Raw genomic sequence first — 14,316 nt, forward strand, 5'->3', positions numbered from 1 at the left:
CTGGGGAAAAAAAACCACAACACTATTTTCTTAGATTAGTATTTACTTTTTTTTTTTGTTCCCCCAGGGCTTCTGTGTTTGCACATTCATCTGAACAACTGCTGGGGCATAAAGATAGCCAGCGGGAGTCGCTGACATTGCTCGATGCTAAAGAATTACTGAAGTACTTCACACCAGAAGGGCTGCCAGTTGGTGATCTTCAGCCACTACAGATTCCCAAACGGTATGATTTCAGCATATTAAAACCACTGAAGACCATATTCAGGAGTGATGTAGGAGAATGGGAGTAATGACCAAATAACAGAATCAAAATTTGGGTTTGTAACTTGCAACATCTTGCATCACGTGCCTGCCAGTGCAATCAACTGCTATGGTTAGTCTTGCTATTTATTTATTACTTTGAGTCTGAAATGGCCAGAGATGATGATGTTGGTTGTATGCATTTAAATAAAAAAAAAAACCAACAAATGCCTGATGTGCAAAAGTGTGGCACCAGACTTTGCCATGGCTATTCTACAAACTACTGCCACCACACATCCGTTTCCAAAAGAGTATTTCTAGCACAGCAGAACCTCAGTTTCATTGGTGTGATTTCCTTCATTTAGTGAGAAGGATATTAAGTAGGAAGAATATTAATAAAAATTTTAAAAGTACAGTAGCTGAACCTATTTAGCTATGTGTGTCTCTTGTCATGCTGGCCCAGCATTCCTATCAATATTCTTAAGTGCTGAGGTGCTTCTGACAGGAAGCTTGTCTGCTCTGCTTGGTGAGAATTCATTCTTAGTGTGTTTGCTGGTATTACTGCATTGACCACTCCCTTTTCAGCAGCGAGATTGATATTACTTAAAGGAATAATTTTCAGAGTTTAAACATCTGTTAGAGTAAGGCCAACCTACACAACAGTCAGATGGTGTCTGTAGAGTCAGAGCCTGTATTATTCATGCAGTGTGTCAAAAAACTGCTAGATAAGCAGAAGATGTTTGCAGTCACCAGAGTTATTTGTTGACCTTCTTAATGTTGAATACTGGAATGTCTAATGGAATTATTGTACAGCCCCTACAGTTTTTTTTATAAAACTCATTATATGTAATAAATTAAAAGGGCAAGGGAGAAGGGCAAGTTCTGTATGACTTAGGAGACTTCTGTTAAAGTACTTACTGAAGTTTTGAAACTAACTAAAAGGTGTTCTGGGCAGATAACTCAAGTAAGGTAGAAAATCTGCAGTGAAGGTTGAGTCTCCTACAGAGCTGTTAGTTAATGAGTGCAAATGATTTAGGATTTTGTCTATAATATTAAATATTTTCATTCCATTTAGCAGTCTGGGAAAGAAGTTAATAATTTGTTCACTACAAAAATGCTTTTTAATCCTTGATTTTTCAAAAACCCCCAGAGAAGATTTACTGTGTAGAATATTTTGATTGTTTTGAATGACTTGCTTTGAGCCATAGCTAAGTGAAGTCTGAATTTGAGAGGCTTGGGCCCAATTTGCTTGGATTTCTGTCAATTATCAGAAGAAAGGATGATTAGAAAAACTTTGCTTTGAAGTTCTTTACTGTAACACAAATCGCTTGCTTAATAGTTCAAGAGATCTTAAAGATCTGAGGGAAGTAAAAAGCCAAAATCAAGATATTAGATAAAAAATAAACTACATGTTTTTACATGAAGGCTGTAGGGTCTGGCAGTGACTTATACTCTGTGTATGTGTTTTGCTTGGTTCAAAAAAACAAACAACAACAGAAAACCTGTGAAAATCCATAATGAGATTGTTGGCTGGAAGATAGTGGACAGTTCCCTTTGACATACCATGTTGCCATTACTGTTGTGTCCAGCAGAACTCTACTTTGAGCTGCCCAACCTCCTAGCAGGCTCTCTGGCTAGATTCTCTTGAATAACCAGCAGCTTTGCAATAGTAAATGTTTGAGCACAGTGTCTCAAACAGGCACAAAATTTTATAGACAAACACAAGTGTTTTTTTTTTTGTTTGTTTTGTTTTTTTTTTGAGAGAGACTGTTGAATTAAAGGAGTTTGTTTTCCATATCTGAGCTTAAAATACAGGTTGGAGTTCTGGCTGATAGTCTTTTTAAATAGTCATCTTGCTAGATTCACCAACCTGGGTTTCATGGATGTTTTTCCCAGATAACTTTTCCAGTGGTAATTGTGTAGAGACAATCTATGAGAATGACAAAACCTGAATCAATATATAGGTTCCAGATACTGCTGCATCTTTTGTCTTCATTTCTTCCCTACTTCAGAGTTAATTGGGATGTGACTTTTCAGCATGTGCTAGGATCTGGCAGTGAGTTCTCTCCATCTTGTTACAGCTTGTTTCATTGAAATACTTTCAAACACATTCATGTGAAGCATGGGAAAGGTGACTGTTAGGAGAGACAACAACTTGAAGCTCAAATAAAGGAATTTGCTGATTATAGCACTGGATTGAGAAATGGGAGCTACTGGTTCCTCTGTTTGTTCAGGTGCCCTGTTGTGAAATGTGATAGTTGCCTGGTTTTATCAATAAATTATTTGGAGCAGTGACCTCTAAACTGGTTGAAACATCAAAGAGGTTCTGTAATAATAACAGCTCGGTAGATAGTAATTAGTTGAGCAGAAATTCTTATTTCAATAAAGATTTAATTTCCCAATGATGCTCTGTCTCAGGGCCTTCATGAGCTACAGGACATGCTGTTTTGGTCTTCCCATGTCAAGGCATTTGTTTTTGACTTCTGTAAAGCATACTTTATCCTGACTACAACTATTTAAAATAAATCTATACTTCTTTCCTTTCAGTGAAAATGCATTCCTTTTGACACCAGAGCTTACTCCTCGGAAACTTAGAGGCTTGCCTTTTGAAAAAGCAGCTGGGTGCCATTATCACGGACTCGAGTAAGTTTTCTTATATCTTTTCCCAAAAACTATTTTTCAAAAGGTAGAAGAAGAAACATTTCAAGCAATATGAATATTAATTATGGAAAACTTTGATTCACTGGGTTAATTGCAACACTCCTGCCTTGATGGTAATGTAGAGAGGTAGAGGTTGTTTTTTTTTTTCCCTAAGTTGTACTGCGGTATATTAACAATGTCTCTGAAAACCTGAGTTCAGAATTGGAAATGGCAAGAGCATGAGGATTCATTAGTACGTATCAAGTCACTGGAGTAGTACATGAGAAAACTATTCTGTGATAGGATATCCACTAAGAAATGCATTGGGTACAAAGCGTACGCAGTCTGGTCTTCATGCAAATCTCTGCCTTCTTCTAAAATTGCATTTTGAAATTATTAGCATGTGGCTAATGATACTACTGGTATTTTTTCCTATCAACTTTACACAGTTTGTTTAAGCCTGTGTTGAAAATGTGGTATCTTCAGCCATGTTCTCTGGAGAAATGAAGCAGTCATTCTCTGTTCAGCTATCTGTTTCTTCTCTTTTTCTAAGTGGTTACTTATGAGCCTGTTAGCCTTCCTGAATTAAATCTAACAAAGAACACAAGGAGACAACTGGGTAGATAGGAGAAATTCATCTTCCCAGCTGTAGGAGAAAAGCAATTGGACATTGGCTTGGAATATGGTAGCTTGATGACCTGTCTGACCTCAGCAAGGAGTACATGTGAGAGTTTAAATTAGGTACAGGGCAGCTTGTATTACCTCTAGTCATAGCAAAAAAAAAAATAAAAAATAAAATAAAGACAGGTAGAGACAGCAATAAGAGCTGGATGTGGTGGGGAGGTGGGAGACCCTGGCATATTAAGGTGATGAGGGGAATGCCCTAGGAATAAGGGAAGGAAGAAGTAGAATGAGGTGGTGGAAACTTGTGTAAAAAGGAAAGAATCTTGATTTTTATGACTGGAATATATTCTTGTGGGAGTATCGGAGGGAGCACGTGGTCTTTTGGAAGCAGTTGCTTTTCGGACCATGCAGTTGTGATTTTTTCCATCTGCATAGCTGCTGTATTTATACGTGGCAGTAGAGTTTTGTCAACAAAACCAGACGTAGCAGTTATTTAAGAAAATTTCTGGTGTAATGAACCTGTGCCAAACACGCAGATCCTGTGTTGCAAAGAGAAAGTAATTGCAGGTAAAGAAGAGTGAGTAATAACTACTAAAGATGAAAACATTTTTATCTTTGTAGGGGATGTGATTACAAAAGCGACTGAGAATATAAATAAGGAAAGTTAAGTACCTTGAAATTTGTAAGTTAACAGAACTTACTCTTATCAGATAATGTATTTATTTCCAGTGGAAAGTCTTAATCAGCTGTAGAAATGGATTCAGTGGTATGTTATTAGAAAAGTGAATTTCAGAATATGAAAACACGGCAGGGGTGGGGGGGGGAAGAGGAGAAATCAGATCTAGTAATTTAATGTAACTCTTTGTGAGGAGATAAAAGTAAAGAATGTGTCTACGGTTTCCAAGAATAGGAAACAAGTAAGTAGTTTGTAGGGTGGGTTGAGAGAGAGATCACTTTTCTCAGAATGCTTGCTTGTTTGAGTAATGGATAGAATAATTTTGGATGATAATGTTTTGTTCTGCAGTAGAGAGGTAATGTAAGTTACCTACTTAAAATGAAATTTTGGGCTCTTGCAGGGAATCCTGCAAATCGTTTATACAAGAAAAGAGTTAATATGCATTTTGTATTGTAATTTCCTGAGTATCTTTGTTTCACTGAATTAGATTTCAGTTTCACTGAATTAGTGCTGTTCTTTTGTCCTCTTTCAAATTCAAATGTGAAATTATATAAAACTGTGGGGTTGCTTTAAAAAAATGTTGCAGTTATAGATCTGTTTGCAGTCCCACCAGTCTTAATACAGTTTCTTCTTTTCACTTGATTGATTAAACCACTTAATCCTCCTAATCAATAGAAAGATGAAAAGCTGGGGTATATTTTGCTTGTTCAGTGATACTTTTGTAGTTAGCACTTTTAAAAATGTGTATCTCTCATATAGTGGTGCTTAGCTGGGACAAAGCTAAATGTGCACTTCCAAAGAGTGCAGTTAGCAAAGAATTTGTACTAAATAGCACCTAAAACACTTGCTGTGCCTGATTTTCCTCATATTTACACTCACTTAGTGAAATCTCACAGCAATCTAGCTTTTGGCAGAACCTGGCTCTTCCTAAAATTATGTCAGTGTCCTTGCATTTTGGTATTCGTTAAGTGCTTAAAACCTGCAAATTATATATGTTTTACTTTGGGATGTTTTCTTTAGCTATTTCCTATACAATTCTCTTATGATATATGCACTGAAGAAATCACGTTGTGGTGGTTTTTGTTTGCTTTGAATAGGAAAGTTGCATTTTTCCTCTTACAGAAGATAGAATAAATGAGGAGAAATCATCTAAGTTTCAATATTTGTTTCAAGTATCGTGGATGTCACCGGGGTAAACTGAGGCATATTCCATGATCATGCTATTATATCAGTGTATAATTTTATATAAAATATCCTATTTTTATCTGGGTCTTGAAGTTTTGATGAATGCTTGCAAGCCCTGAGTTCTGGAAGATATTATATCCATTATGGTGTGCTGGGTTCTTCATACATTTGGTTTTAGAGCTTTCCTCTTCAGTGTTTTACTGGAGTGTCACACTGTTTAGTATATTAATAGAGGTAACATCTGTTAAGTACAGACTGAATACAAAAGGCAGTAACGTCTGAATTAAAGAGGTTGGTGCCATGACCACTGCCCTGGGGAGCCTGTCCCAGTGCCCGACCACCTCTGTGTGCAGAACCTTTCCCTAACCCCCAGCCTGACCCTCCCCTGTCCCAGCTCCATGCCGTGCCCTCGGGTCCTGTCGCTGTCCCCAGAGAGCAGAGCTCAGCGCCTGCCCCTCCGCTCCCCTCGTGAGGGAGCTGCAGGCCGCCATGAGGCCTCCCCTCCGCCTGCTCTGCTCGGGGCTGAGTAAACCAAGGGACTTCAGTGCTCCTCATACATCTTGTCCTCCTTCACCATTTTTTGCATCCCTGCTTTGGACTTTCTCTAATAGTTTTGCGTCTTTCCTATATTGTGGCTTAATAATTACTATTATGCTTTGAGTCCAACCCTTCAGCCAATTGTTCACCCATCACATTACGTACTTATTTAGCTGCATGCTGGACATCTTGTCCAGAAGGCTAATGTGAGAAACAATCAAAAACTTTGCTGAAATCCAAAAGGATTAATTACAGCTACTAGATTCCCTTGGTCAACTAAATGGATAACCTTGTCATAAAGGAAATTAAGTTCATTAAACAGGACTTTCCACTTATGAACCCCTGTTGGCTGTGACCAATGACTGCATTGTCTTTCAGGTGTTGTTCAATAAATCCCAGAATAATCTTCTCTGTAATTTTATCAGGCACCGAAGTGAGACTGACAGGCCTATAATTACCAGGGTCTTCTTTCTTGCCCTTCTTGAAAACTGGAACATTTGCCAGCTTCCAGTCAAGGAAAAGACTTACAAATAGTACAAAATTTAAATTATATGTCGCAGTTCGACTTAACACACACCTGATGTATTTAACTATATTTAATTTGTGGGGCTGTTTTAAGGTATCTTTCAGAACAATGTATCAAACAAAGAAGTGCTGGAGATTATATTACAGTCAAAAGTAAATTGTTCAATTGTTCTTTTTTTTTTTTTTTTTTTTTTTTTCTCCTTTGGACTGTAATAAAGCAGAGATTCTCACAGATTTCTCTCCAATTTCTATTTTAGATACTGTCTAGATAACAGAAAAGCCCTAGAGAGAGATGTGGGATATGCTGAACTTCAAACTCGTCTTATTCGCTATGAAACCCAGACTACTTGCACCAAAGAGTGCTGCCCTGTGCCAGTTGTCCTGAGCCCTCTCCCATCTCCTGCAGTCTTGTCAGAGCCTGGAAGCGTCCCCGATGGAGAGTCTTTACAAAGTGAATTCAGAACAGAGGCATCAAGGCTCAAACGCAGATCAAAAGACTTGGACTGCTTTTATCCCAAGAAGAGGTAATGCACTGAATAAAATAAATCTTTGGTATGAAATATTTCAGTAGTCTCTTTTGAAACGCATCTTTTCTTTCATCTTGAAATGCTTTTAGTGAAGCTATCTAGACAAATGTTTTAGTTGTTTAATCCTCTTCTGTTAGTTCAGTTTTTCTCAAGTGTGTCCTCCCATTGATAGCATTAGATTAATCAAAACCATGCAGCACAGGCACCTTTTATTTAAGAGATTTGTGAGTGCATCTTGCAAAGTCTAAAGTGCATCTGTAAAGGTGATGGCCTCATTTAGGACTGAAATAACTAAAGGTTTAGAAAGTCAAGCACTGTACAAACAGAATGACTGAATTCCTAATCCAAAGGACTTCTAGTATAAGATGACCCACAAAAATCTAAACTTGTTGACAGCCTTGTTTATTAAAATATTTACTGAAAATTCACTTTTTAAGACTTCCGTTTGTACCTTGACCTCACTCTGAAAATGCTAAGTCCTTGCATCAATAAAAATAAAACAAAACAAAACAAAAAAACTGCCACGTAACACTATTTCTGAATTCACTTTATACCTTTATACTGTAACGCTTCACTTTGCTTTCACTCCAGTTTAATGTCCCCTTGCAACAGAGGTATGGTTTTGGAAATAGCTGCATCTCTTACAGCTTCCTGAATAGTTAGAAAAGATGTGATTATGCTTAGTGTGTCATATAACTGGCGTTTCAGAATAGCGCTCTTAGTCTTGGAAGGATCAAACATTCTGCTGTTCCAGTGGCACTGTAATGCCCAGTTTCCAGTAGATCAATTGTGACATTCCTGTAAGGCCAAAAGAAATTTGGCAGTTTCAAGATGTTTCATTTTATCCTGAGACTGAAGGCCAGAAACTCAGCTCTTCTGGCTCTCTAGACAAAGCGTCTGTATGCAAAACTAGTCCTCCTTGCAAAGAGTTTCTCTTCTTAATTGTCTTAGTTCTTCAATTTGTTTATAGTTTTATTTTTTTTAATCAGAGATGCAATGGGTCTCTAAGTATCAGAAACCAAATCAGTAAGTGTTCTTCTAATACACAATTTTTTTGGGGTAATACTAGAATGCTATGTGCTGTTTTGAGATGCTCTTTGCAGTAGGGTGGTGGTTGGACCAGATGATCTTGGAGGCCTTTTCCAACCTTTATGATTCTATGTATAGTCTGCTAGGCAATTATGCAGCAGCCTCTACAGCAGTAACAATACTACCAGAAGAATCAGTACAAAATCTGTAAGTTTTTCTCCTCTTTTTTTTTTTTTTTTTTTTTTCCCCTCTCTAGACTAACCAAATCTGAGAGTACAGACTCTCTCCTCTCCCAGGCAAGCGGAGGTAGTGGAAGTCACAGTACAGTGGTGGTAACAAGGAAACGCTCTGAAAGATCAGTTTCTTTAACTTCAGTGCAACTGAAACAATCTGGTCAGCTTCCCAAAGTAACCTCTAAGGTTGGCTCCGCAAGTCACAGAAGTGCAACAGAATCTGAGACGTCAAAGCCAGTTAAGGAATCGAGATCTCAGAAACATACAAGGGTAAAGGTTTATTTTGTTTGCTTGGGGGTGTGTGTGGGGGGAAGGTCTGCCTAATTTCTTTCTTTGCATATTTTTTTTTTTTTATTATTATTTTAATATCTTTTAACTCAAATGTGGACTGTGTCTTCATCTTCAAATTTCATTCTATTAACTTCTTGTAAGTGAATCTTGAAGGCACTGAGGAGAGTGCTCCAGAAGCAGTGAGTGAAAAAATCTGTAAGGATTATTATTACGTCACGTCCAGGGAATTAAGGCTGAAAGAAATAACAAATAGGAATAAAAAAACGTGGCAATGGATATCAGTGAATAGGAGTTATGAAATTCAGAAAATGAATATAAAACCTAAAACCACCAGAGAAATCTGTGCTGGAAAGATGAAAGCCGTTGTGAAAGAATGGACTACTCTGGGGATAAAGAGGTGTTCTAGTAGCTGTACAAGTCCATTAACAGAGATAATATTTAAATACATTACTGCTATTAATTTAACATTATTGCATCATATAGTGTATATATATACTAGTATATATATTAGTATATAATTTCACTTTTAAAATACAGTACAGAAAACAGTTTCTGTTTTCTGTATTGGTGATAATTTTAAATTAATCCCCGCATACTAGAGAAGACAATGCTTGGATGTAAATGTTGTAGTGTCAAAGGCATGTCAGGAAGACCTTAGTAAGGTCTTAGTAAGGTTGCAGTCATAAACTGCAACTCATTCAGACCTACAGCAGAGTTTAAGTGCCTTTGATATAAAGAATGACAAAGTAATTTTTCTAATTTGACTGTAGTACCTGGATTTTATTTTTGCATGCGTGCGTGAAACGGGAAAATATTGATATAAAGCAAAGCAATACATATTGTATTTCAGAGAAGAGAAAACCCATGTTATTATCAATTTAGTTTTCTTGTCTTTGAAGTCCCGTGTGGATAGTTACTGCTTCTCTACATGGCTTTGACATGTAAGCATTTTGTTAATTTTTCTGGTGAAGGAAATGGAAATAGAGCGTTAAATAACTCTGCCTAACTTTGGTCAGTGAGTCGATGGCATTTAGCCAATGGATTAATGACAGGCAACATCAAAATTGATCAGGATTTTTTGTCTTTCAGTCTTCTCAATATATTAAGACTCTTGTGTTGTGATCTTTGTTGGGAAGATATAAAGAAGGGTGACTTGTTTTTCCTTGGACAGTTTTTCATGCCAGTAATTGGGATGAAGCTTTGAGTGTGTTTCTATTGTTTCCCAGATGCTGAAGGAGGTGGTAGCCAAGACTCTTCAAAAACATGGAATTCCAGAGGATCACAAGTGCTTTGAATCGTGCAGCCAACGTCTATTTGAGATATCGAAGTTTTACTTAAAGGTAACTAGAAGACATGCTTTTACAGTTCTTTGTGCTTAACTGAATGAATTTATTCCTGAATGCAATTTGAGATTGGGTGTATTTAGACCTGATGGTGCTAGTATTTCCTAGTGGCATGTCACTAGTATGTGTAGAATGTGGAGAAACCTGTGGTCTTGTCAAGTGCAGAAGCTAGTTTTACAGTATATTTTGGTGTTTTACTGTTTGTTTTCAAACCTTATAAAGCACTAGTCTTTTATGTGTGTTAGATAACATGTAAAAGCAATGTTCAGGTAGGTAAGGTTGTGTTTATACTATATAGCTTTCCGTACTGCTGTAGATAGCTTAGGGCCATAGATTTCTGTTTATATTCTACTGAAAAAAAATGTTCATGACATCAGGTTCTCCTAATTTATCTTCCTTCAGCGAGACTAGAGTATGAGATCATCTGTGGGCTGTTGTAAGCTATAGCTGTTTTCAAGGTGTAAATAAAGTTCATTTTCATAGAATCTGGGGTGATTCACATGATAAGCAGAATTGCTCTCAACTGTGTGGGAACTTAGCAAATCCTGGGGGCACTAGATGAGATGCCAAAGGGAAAAAAAAAGAAAAAGTAACCAGTAAGGCAACTGCTTTCTTTTTGTAATTGTAATTGTTTTATGGCCGTCACATCTCACTTTCTTGTTTATCCTTGCTTTGCAAGTCCCTTGGGAATGAGCATCAGATGAATGCAAATTAACTTATGTACATATAGTTGTGTGGAACTGTAGTGTAGGCTGGTTTACATTCACCTGTGTGTGTTACTTTTTAAAAGTACAGATGTAGTCATGTCAGTGTCCTGTGTTGTCCTACATTTTGTTTTGTATTTAGTACTGCCTTTGTCTCTGCTTGTAACAGGATAATTTTGTCTCCAAATTGATGATCAACTTAGTTTTGTCATAAATACTGTTATAATGAGCTATGTAAATGTAGCTTTACATATACATATTTGCCCTTATATATATTTCACAATTTGTGGTTGCAGCTGTTGGAAACAAATTCTTTGCTCATATAAAACTGTAGAATACGACCACATTTCTTTTGTCAGAACGGAGGCTGTGTATGTTGGTCAGTTGGTCATTGATTACAAATGAAGAAAGATTTCAGTAAAAAAAAAACTTCATGCCAAGTAATCTTTGTCCTTCACTGTGACAGCTCAGCTTCTCCCTTGTTCTAGGCTATTGGGTAAATAGCTCATGGTACCTGAAATTCCAGGGCCATGACGTGGTCACAGAAATTCTTGTAAATACATTGCCAATCTATCTGACAAATGCTGACTTGGCAGCACCGTGCTGAATTGCATCAACCCAATTTTTAGGAGATAATGAGGAACATCTCTTTCCACAATACATAGGGGACTTTGTAAGTTAATGCTCGAGCCTATGTTACTTAGCCTGAGCACAAAAATGAGTGCAATTACAGTATTTGGGTTAACAAGCTATTTTTCACAAGTTGAGCTGCTGTTTTGTTCATCTGCATGCATTTAGCCTACCACCATTTGTGAACAAACTCAGTTTCGCTTGAGCTTCGGGGAAGATGATTTAAGCTAAATGAAGTTGCTCTGCAATTGAAGAGGGCTACAAGCTGACACAGACCATTATAACATCTTGCTGATGAGCAGCAGCTTCTTAAATAATTAGAGGACAGTTGTTCGCTCGTTCTGTAAGCACTCCCAAGATCCACCCAAAATAGGCCCTGAAGGAAGATCTCATCTGAAGTCAGAGCCCGTGTGTAGGGATGAGGAAGCGAATTCAGATGGGTTAATGGTTCCATTGCAAATGAAGAGTAAAAGAAGATGAGACAATGATCCTTTTCTTCAGAAAGCTGCTCTAGAGAGTTGTGGCAGGATTTTGTTCTCTTGAACTGTACTCTGGGTCTGTAGGACTTTACTGTGCTGCATGGATCAGAAGCATGATATAGATACAGTTTTCCTTTGGAGACTAGTAGTAGATTCATGTTTCTAGTTTCTCTTCAGACAGTGGTGTTATATGCTTCCTATACAAACAATCTGGCTCTTGGATTACCCAGGGAAAATTGAACGGCAAAGCAGACAAACCACTCTAGATTTTTCCTGCCCTGCATTTATTCTTTTCCTCCAAGTCCTCTTTTCTGTTCTTTGCCAGAACTCTGTATTGTGGTCTAAACAGACGGTTGATTTCCATGTTCGTGGAAGATTTCAATTCAGACTGTAAGAACTTCTGGTGTTTAAAAAAAAAACAAAGAAGCAACAACAAAATTGCATTTCTAGAAGTTTGAAAGTAAGGAAAGGTCCGGCTTAGTCACACTTCAGTACTAGGGCTGGACTGTTGTAGGAAAAGTTACGGCCCTTGGAGTGAATTTAGATTTACTTAATCTGTAGAAAAAGTGAATTCAAATAATCTGATTTTCTGTAGTTCTGGAAAAAAAAATCATGAAAGGATTAAGTTCCCCAAGATAACTAGGGCTCTCATCATCCCCTCATCATCCACCTATAATGAGGATATGAGTATACTAATCTCAGTGGCTTTGTGCTTTGTATTTAGGATCTTAAAACTTCTAGAGGACTTCTTGATGAAATGAAGAAAACAGCAAATAACAATGCTAAACAGGTAAGAGCATTTGTTTGATTTGTGGATGTTTTTCTATTCACTAGCCTAGGCTGAGTCCAACCGCCGCTGCTTGGCTGTAGGATGGTTTGGTCCACAGATTTAGATGAAGAGAAGCATTCCTTAGGCTGTGGGTCATTTTGCATTCTGATCTCACAAAAACTCTCTCTAAAGCAAAGTTTTCCATTCCATATGATCATGGTTTTGGCAGTTCTAGCTAGAATACAGTCTATCTGTTATGCCACTGTGATAAATGTAGATGAAGAAAATTTTTCCACAACTCAAAAAAAAAAAAAAAAAAAAAAATCATGAGATTTTTCTTCCTTGGAGAGAAGACAAAATTGTTAGGAATTCTTCTTTCTTTGTGTTCAAGGAAGTAACATTTGTCTTCAAAGTTTAGGTACCAATAGAGGGATCTATCAAAGGAAATAAATTTTGTTTAAGAAAAAAAACACAGTAATTTTAAGCTTAGAAATAACTATAAACAGAAATGACATCAAATGAGTTTTCTTGTGTGTAAATGGGTGCTTCTGTGAACACTAGCACAGAGCAAACAACAGGAGTAAGCACTCCTGTCCTCCAGAAAGTAAGTAAATATTTGATTTAAATTCTGGATAACACGATCTTGCATTTTTATAGGGCAGTTTTCAAAACTATAAATGAAACATAAGGATTTGAACAGAGTTAGTTAAATAGTCTCCCCTCAAAACTCTTAAGTGAAACTGCTAGATCCCTACAGAATTTTATCCTGCCAGGACAGTATTGTGTTCTGCGCTGTTTTGCCTTGTGAACTGATTCCTACAGATCATAAGGTTTCAAAAACTACACGGGTTGTGCTGTTTGATCCCGGACCGGGATATTGTGCTGATGCACTGTTTCCCACTGCAGTCTTTGTCTGGGGAAACTGGTCAGTAGTTTTATATATGAACATTAATATCTCTTTGTCAACAGCAGTGAAATTGGGCATCTTGTAAATTGGTCACCTCTCCCTGTAATAAAGAATACTTTGAAACTACCTTATAAAAAAAACTGTATAGTGTGGGGTGAGGTAGCTCAGTTCAGGGGATCTAAAAATGCCTTTTTCTAAAGACAAGTGTTCTGTTCAATTAAATACCATTCTTGGGAGGTAACATTATCTTCTCAGTTTATTAAAAACTCTCTCCTTTGAATGGATTGCCTTTTAAATCTCGTTTAGTAACAACAGGTCTTCAGGTCAAGAAAGAATTGACAATATGTCTCAGATGTTCTTAAGTTGCTTTCAATAGGAAGAGTTATGCGAATAATTTTCTCATGTATTTTCCCAGGTGATTGAATGGGTTTTGGAAAAATCTGGCAAGTAGATTACCTGCTATCCACACCTTCCTAGAAACTGGAGAGAGAGCACTTCTGATTGCAAGAAGAACATTACACTGGATAACACATGCATACACATATGCAAGCATCAGAAGAACTTTGGTCAGTGTAATTATATAGACTTCCTTTTCAAGCACAGTAGCATGCTTTGAAACTTTTTATACTGAAAGTTTTAATTTTTTAAAACATTTCAAATGAAAAAGGTTTTATTTTATTTGCATATTTATTATCTTTCATTGTTAGAAGGAGTATAGCTTGGTATAAAGCTTTGTATCTTTTTCAATGAGTGTATTTTTAATATGAATTTAAAAAAATGCCAATTTAATTTTAATAATGGGACTTTGTTATACTTTTTTGCACAAAGACCTCTGTTTATTACTACTTGCTGTTGTATAAGCTGAATAAAACTGCTTACAGCGTGGACCTTTGACATTTTTATATTGTAGCTGACAACAGTTCCTATTCTGCGCCTGGAAACAAAATATAATTAGAATTTGAATCACAATTATCTCT

At 37.0% G+C, this 14,316-nt stretch overlaps 1 protein-coding gene across 1 annotated transcript in view; it reads left to right on the forward strand.

Moving 5' to 3' along the window:
* MTBP (MDM2 binding protein) overlaps positions 1-13,934 on the forward strand; it is a 30,554-nt gene extending 16,620 nt beyond the window's left edge. Inside the window, exons 16-22 of the mRNA XM_084281439.1 lie at positions 68-223; positions 2,788-2,883; positions 6,685-6,951; positions 8,240-8,486; positions 9,734-9,847; positions 12,388-12,453; positions 13,755-13,934. Of these exons, the coding sequence (XP_084137565.1) occupies positions 68-223; positions 2,788-2,883; positions 6,685-6,951; positions 8,240-8,486; positions 9,734-9,847; positions 12,388-12,453; positions 13,755-13,790 (982 nt within the window). The 3' untranslated portion in view covers positions 13,791-13,934. The remainder of the gene's footprint in view (positions 1-67; positions 224-2,787; positions 2,884-6,684; positions 6,952-8,239; positions 8,487-9,733; positions 9,848-12,387; positions 12,454-13,754) is intronic.
* Positions 13,935-14,316: the final 382 nt, after the last annotated feature.

This window comes from Netta rufina, assembly GCF_964035555.1.
Source record: "Netta rufina genome assembly, chromosome: 2".
NCBI classification, from domain to species: domain Eukaryota; kingdom Metazoa; phylum Chordata; class Aves; order Anseriformes; family Anatidae; genus Netta; species Netta rufina.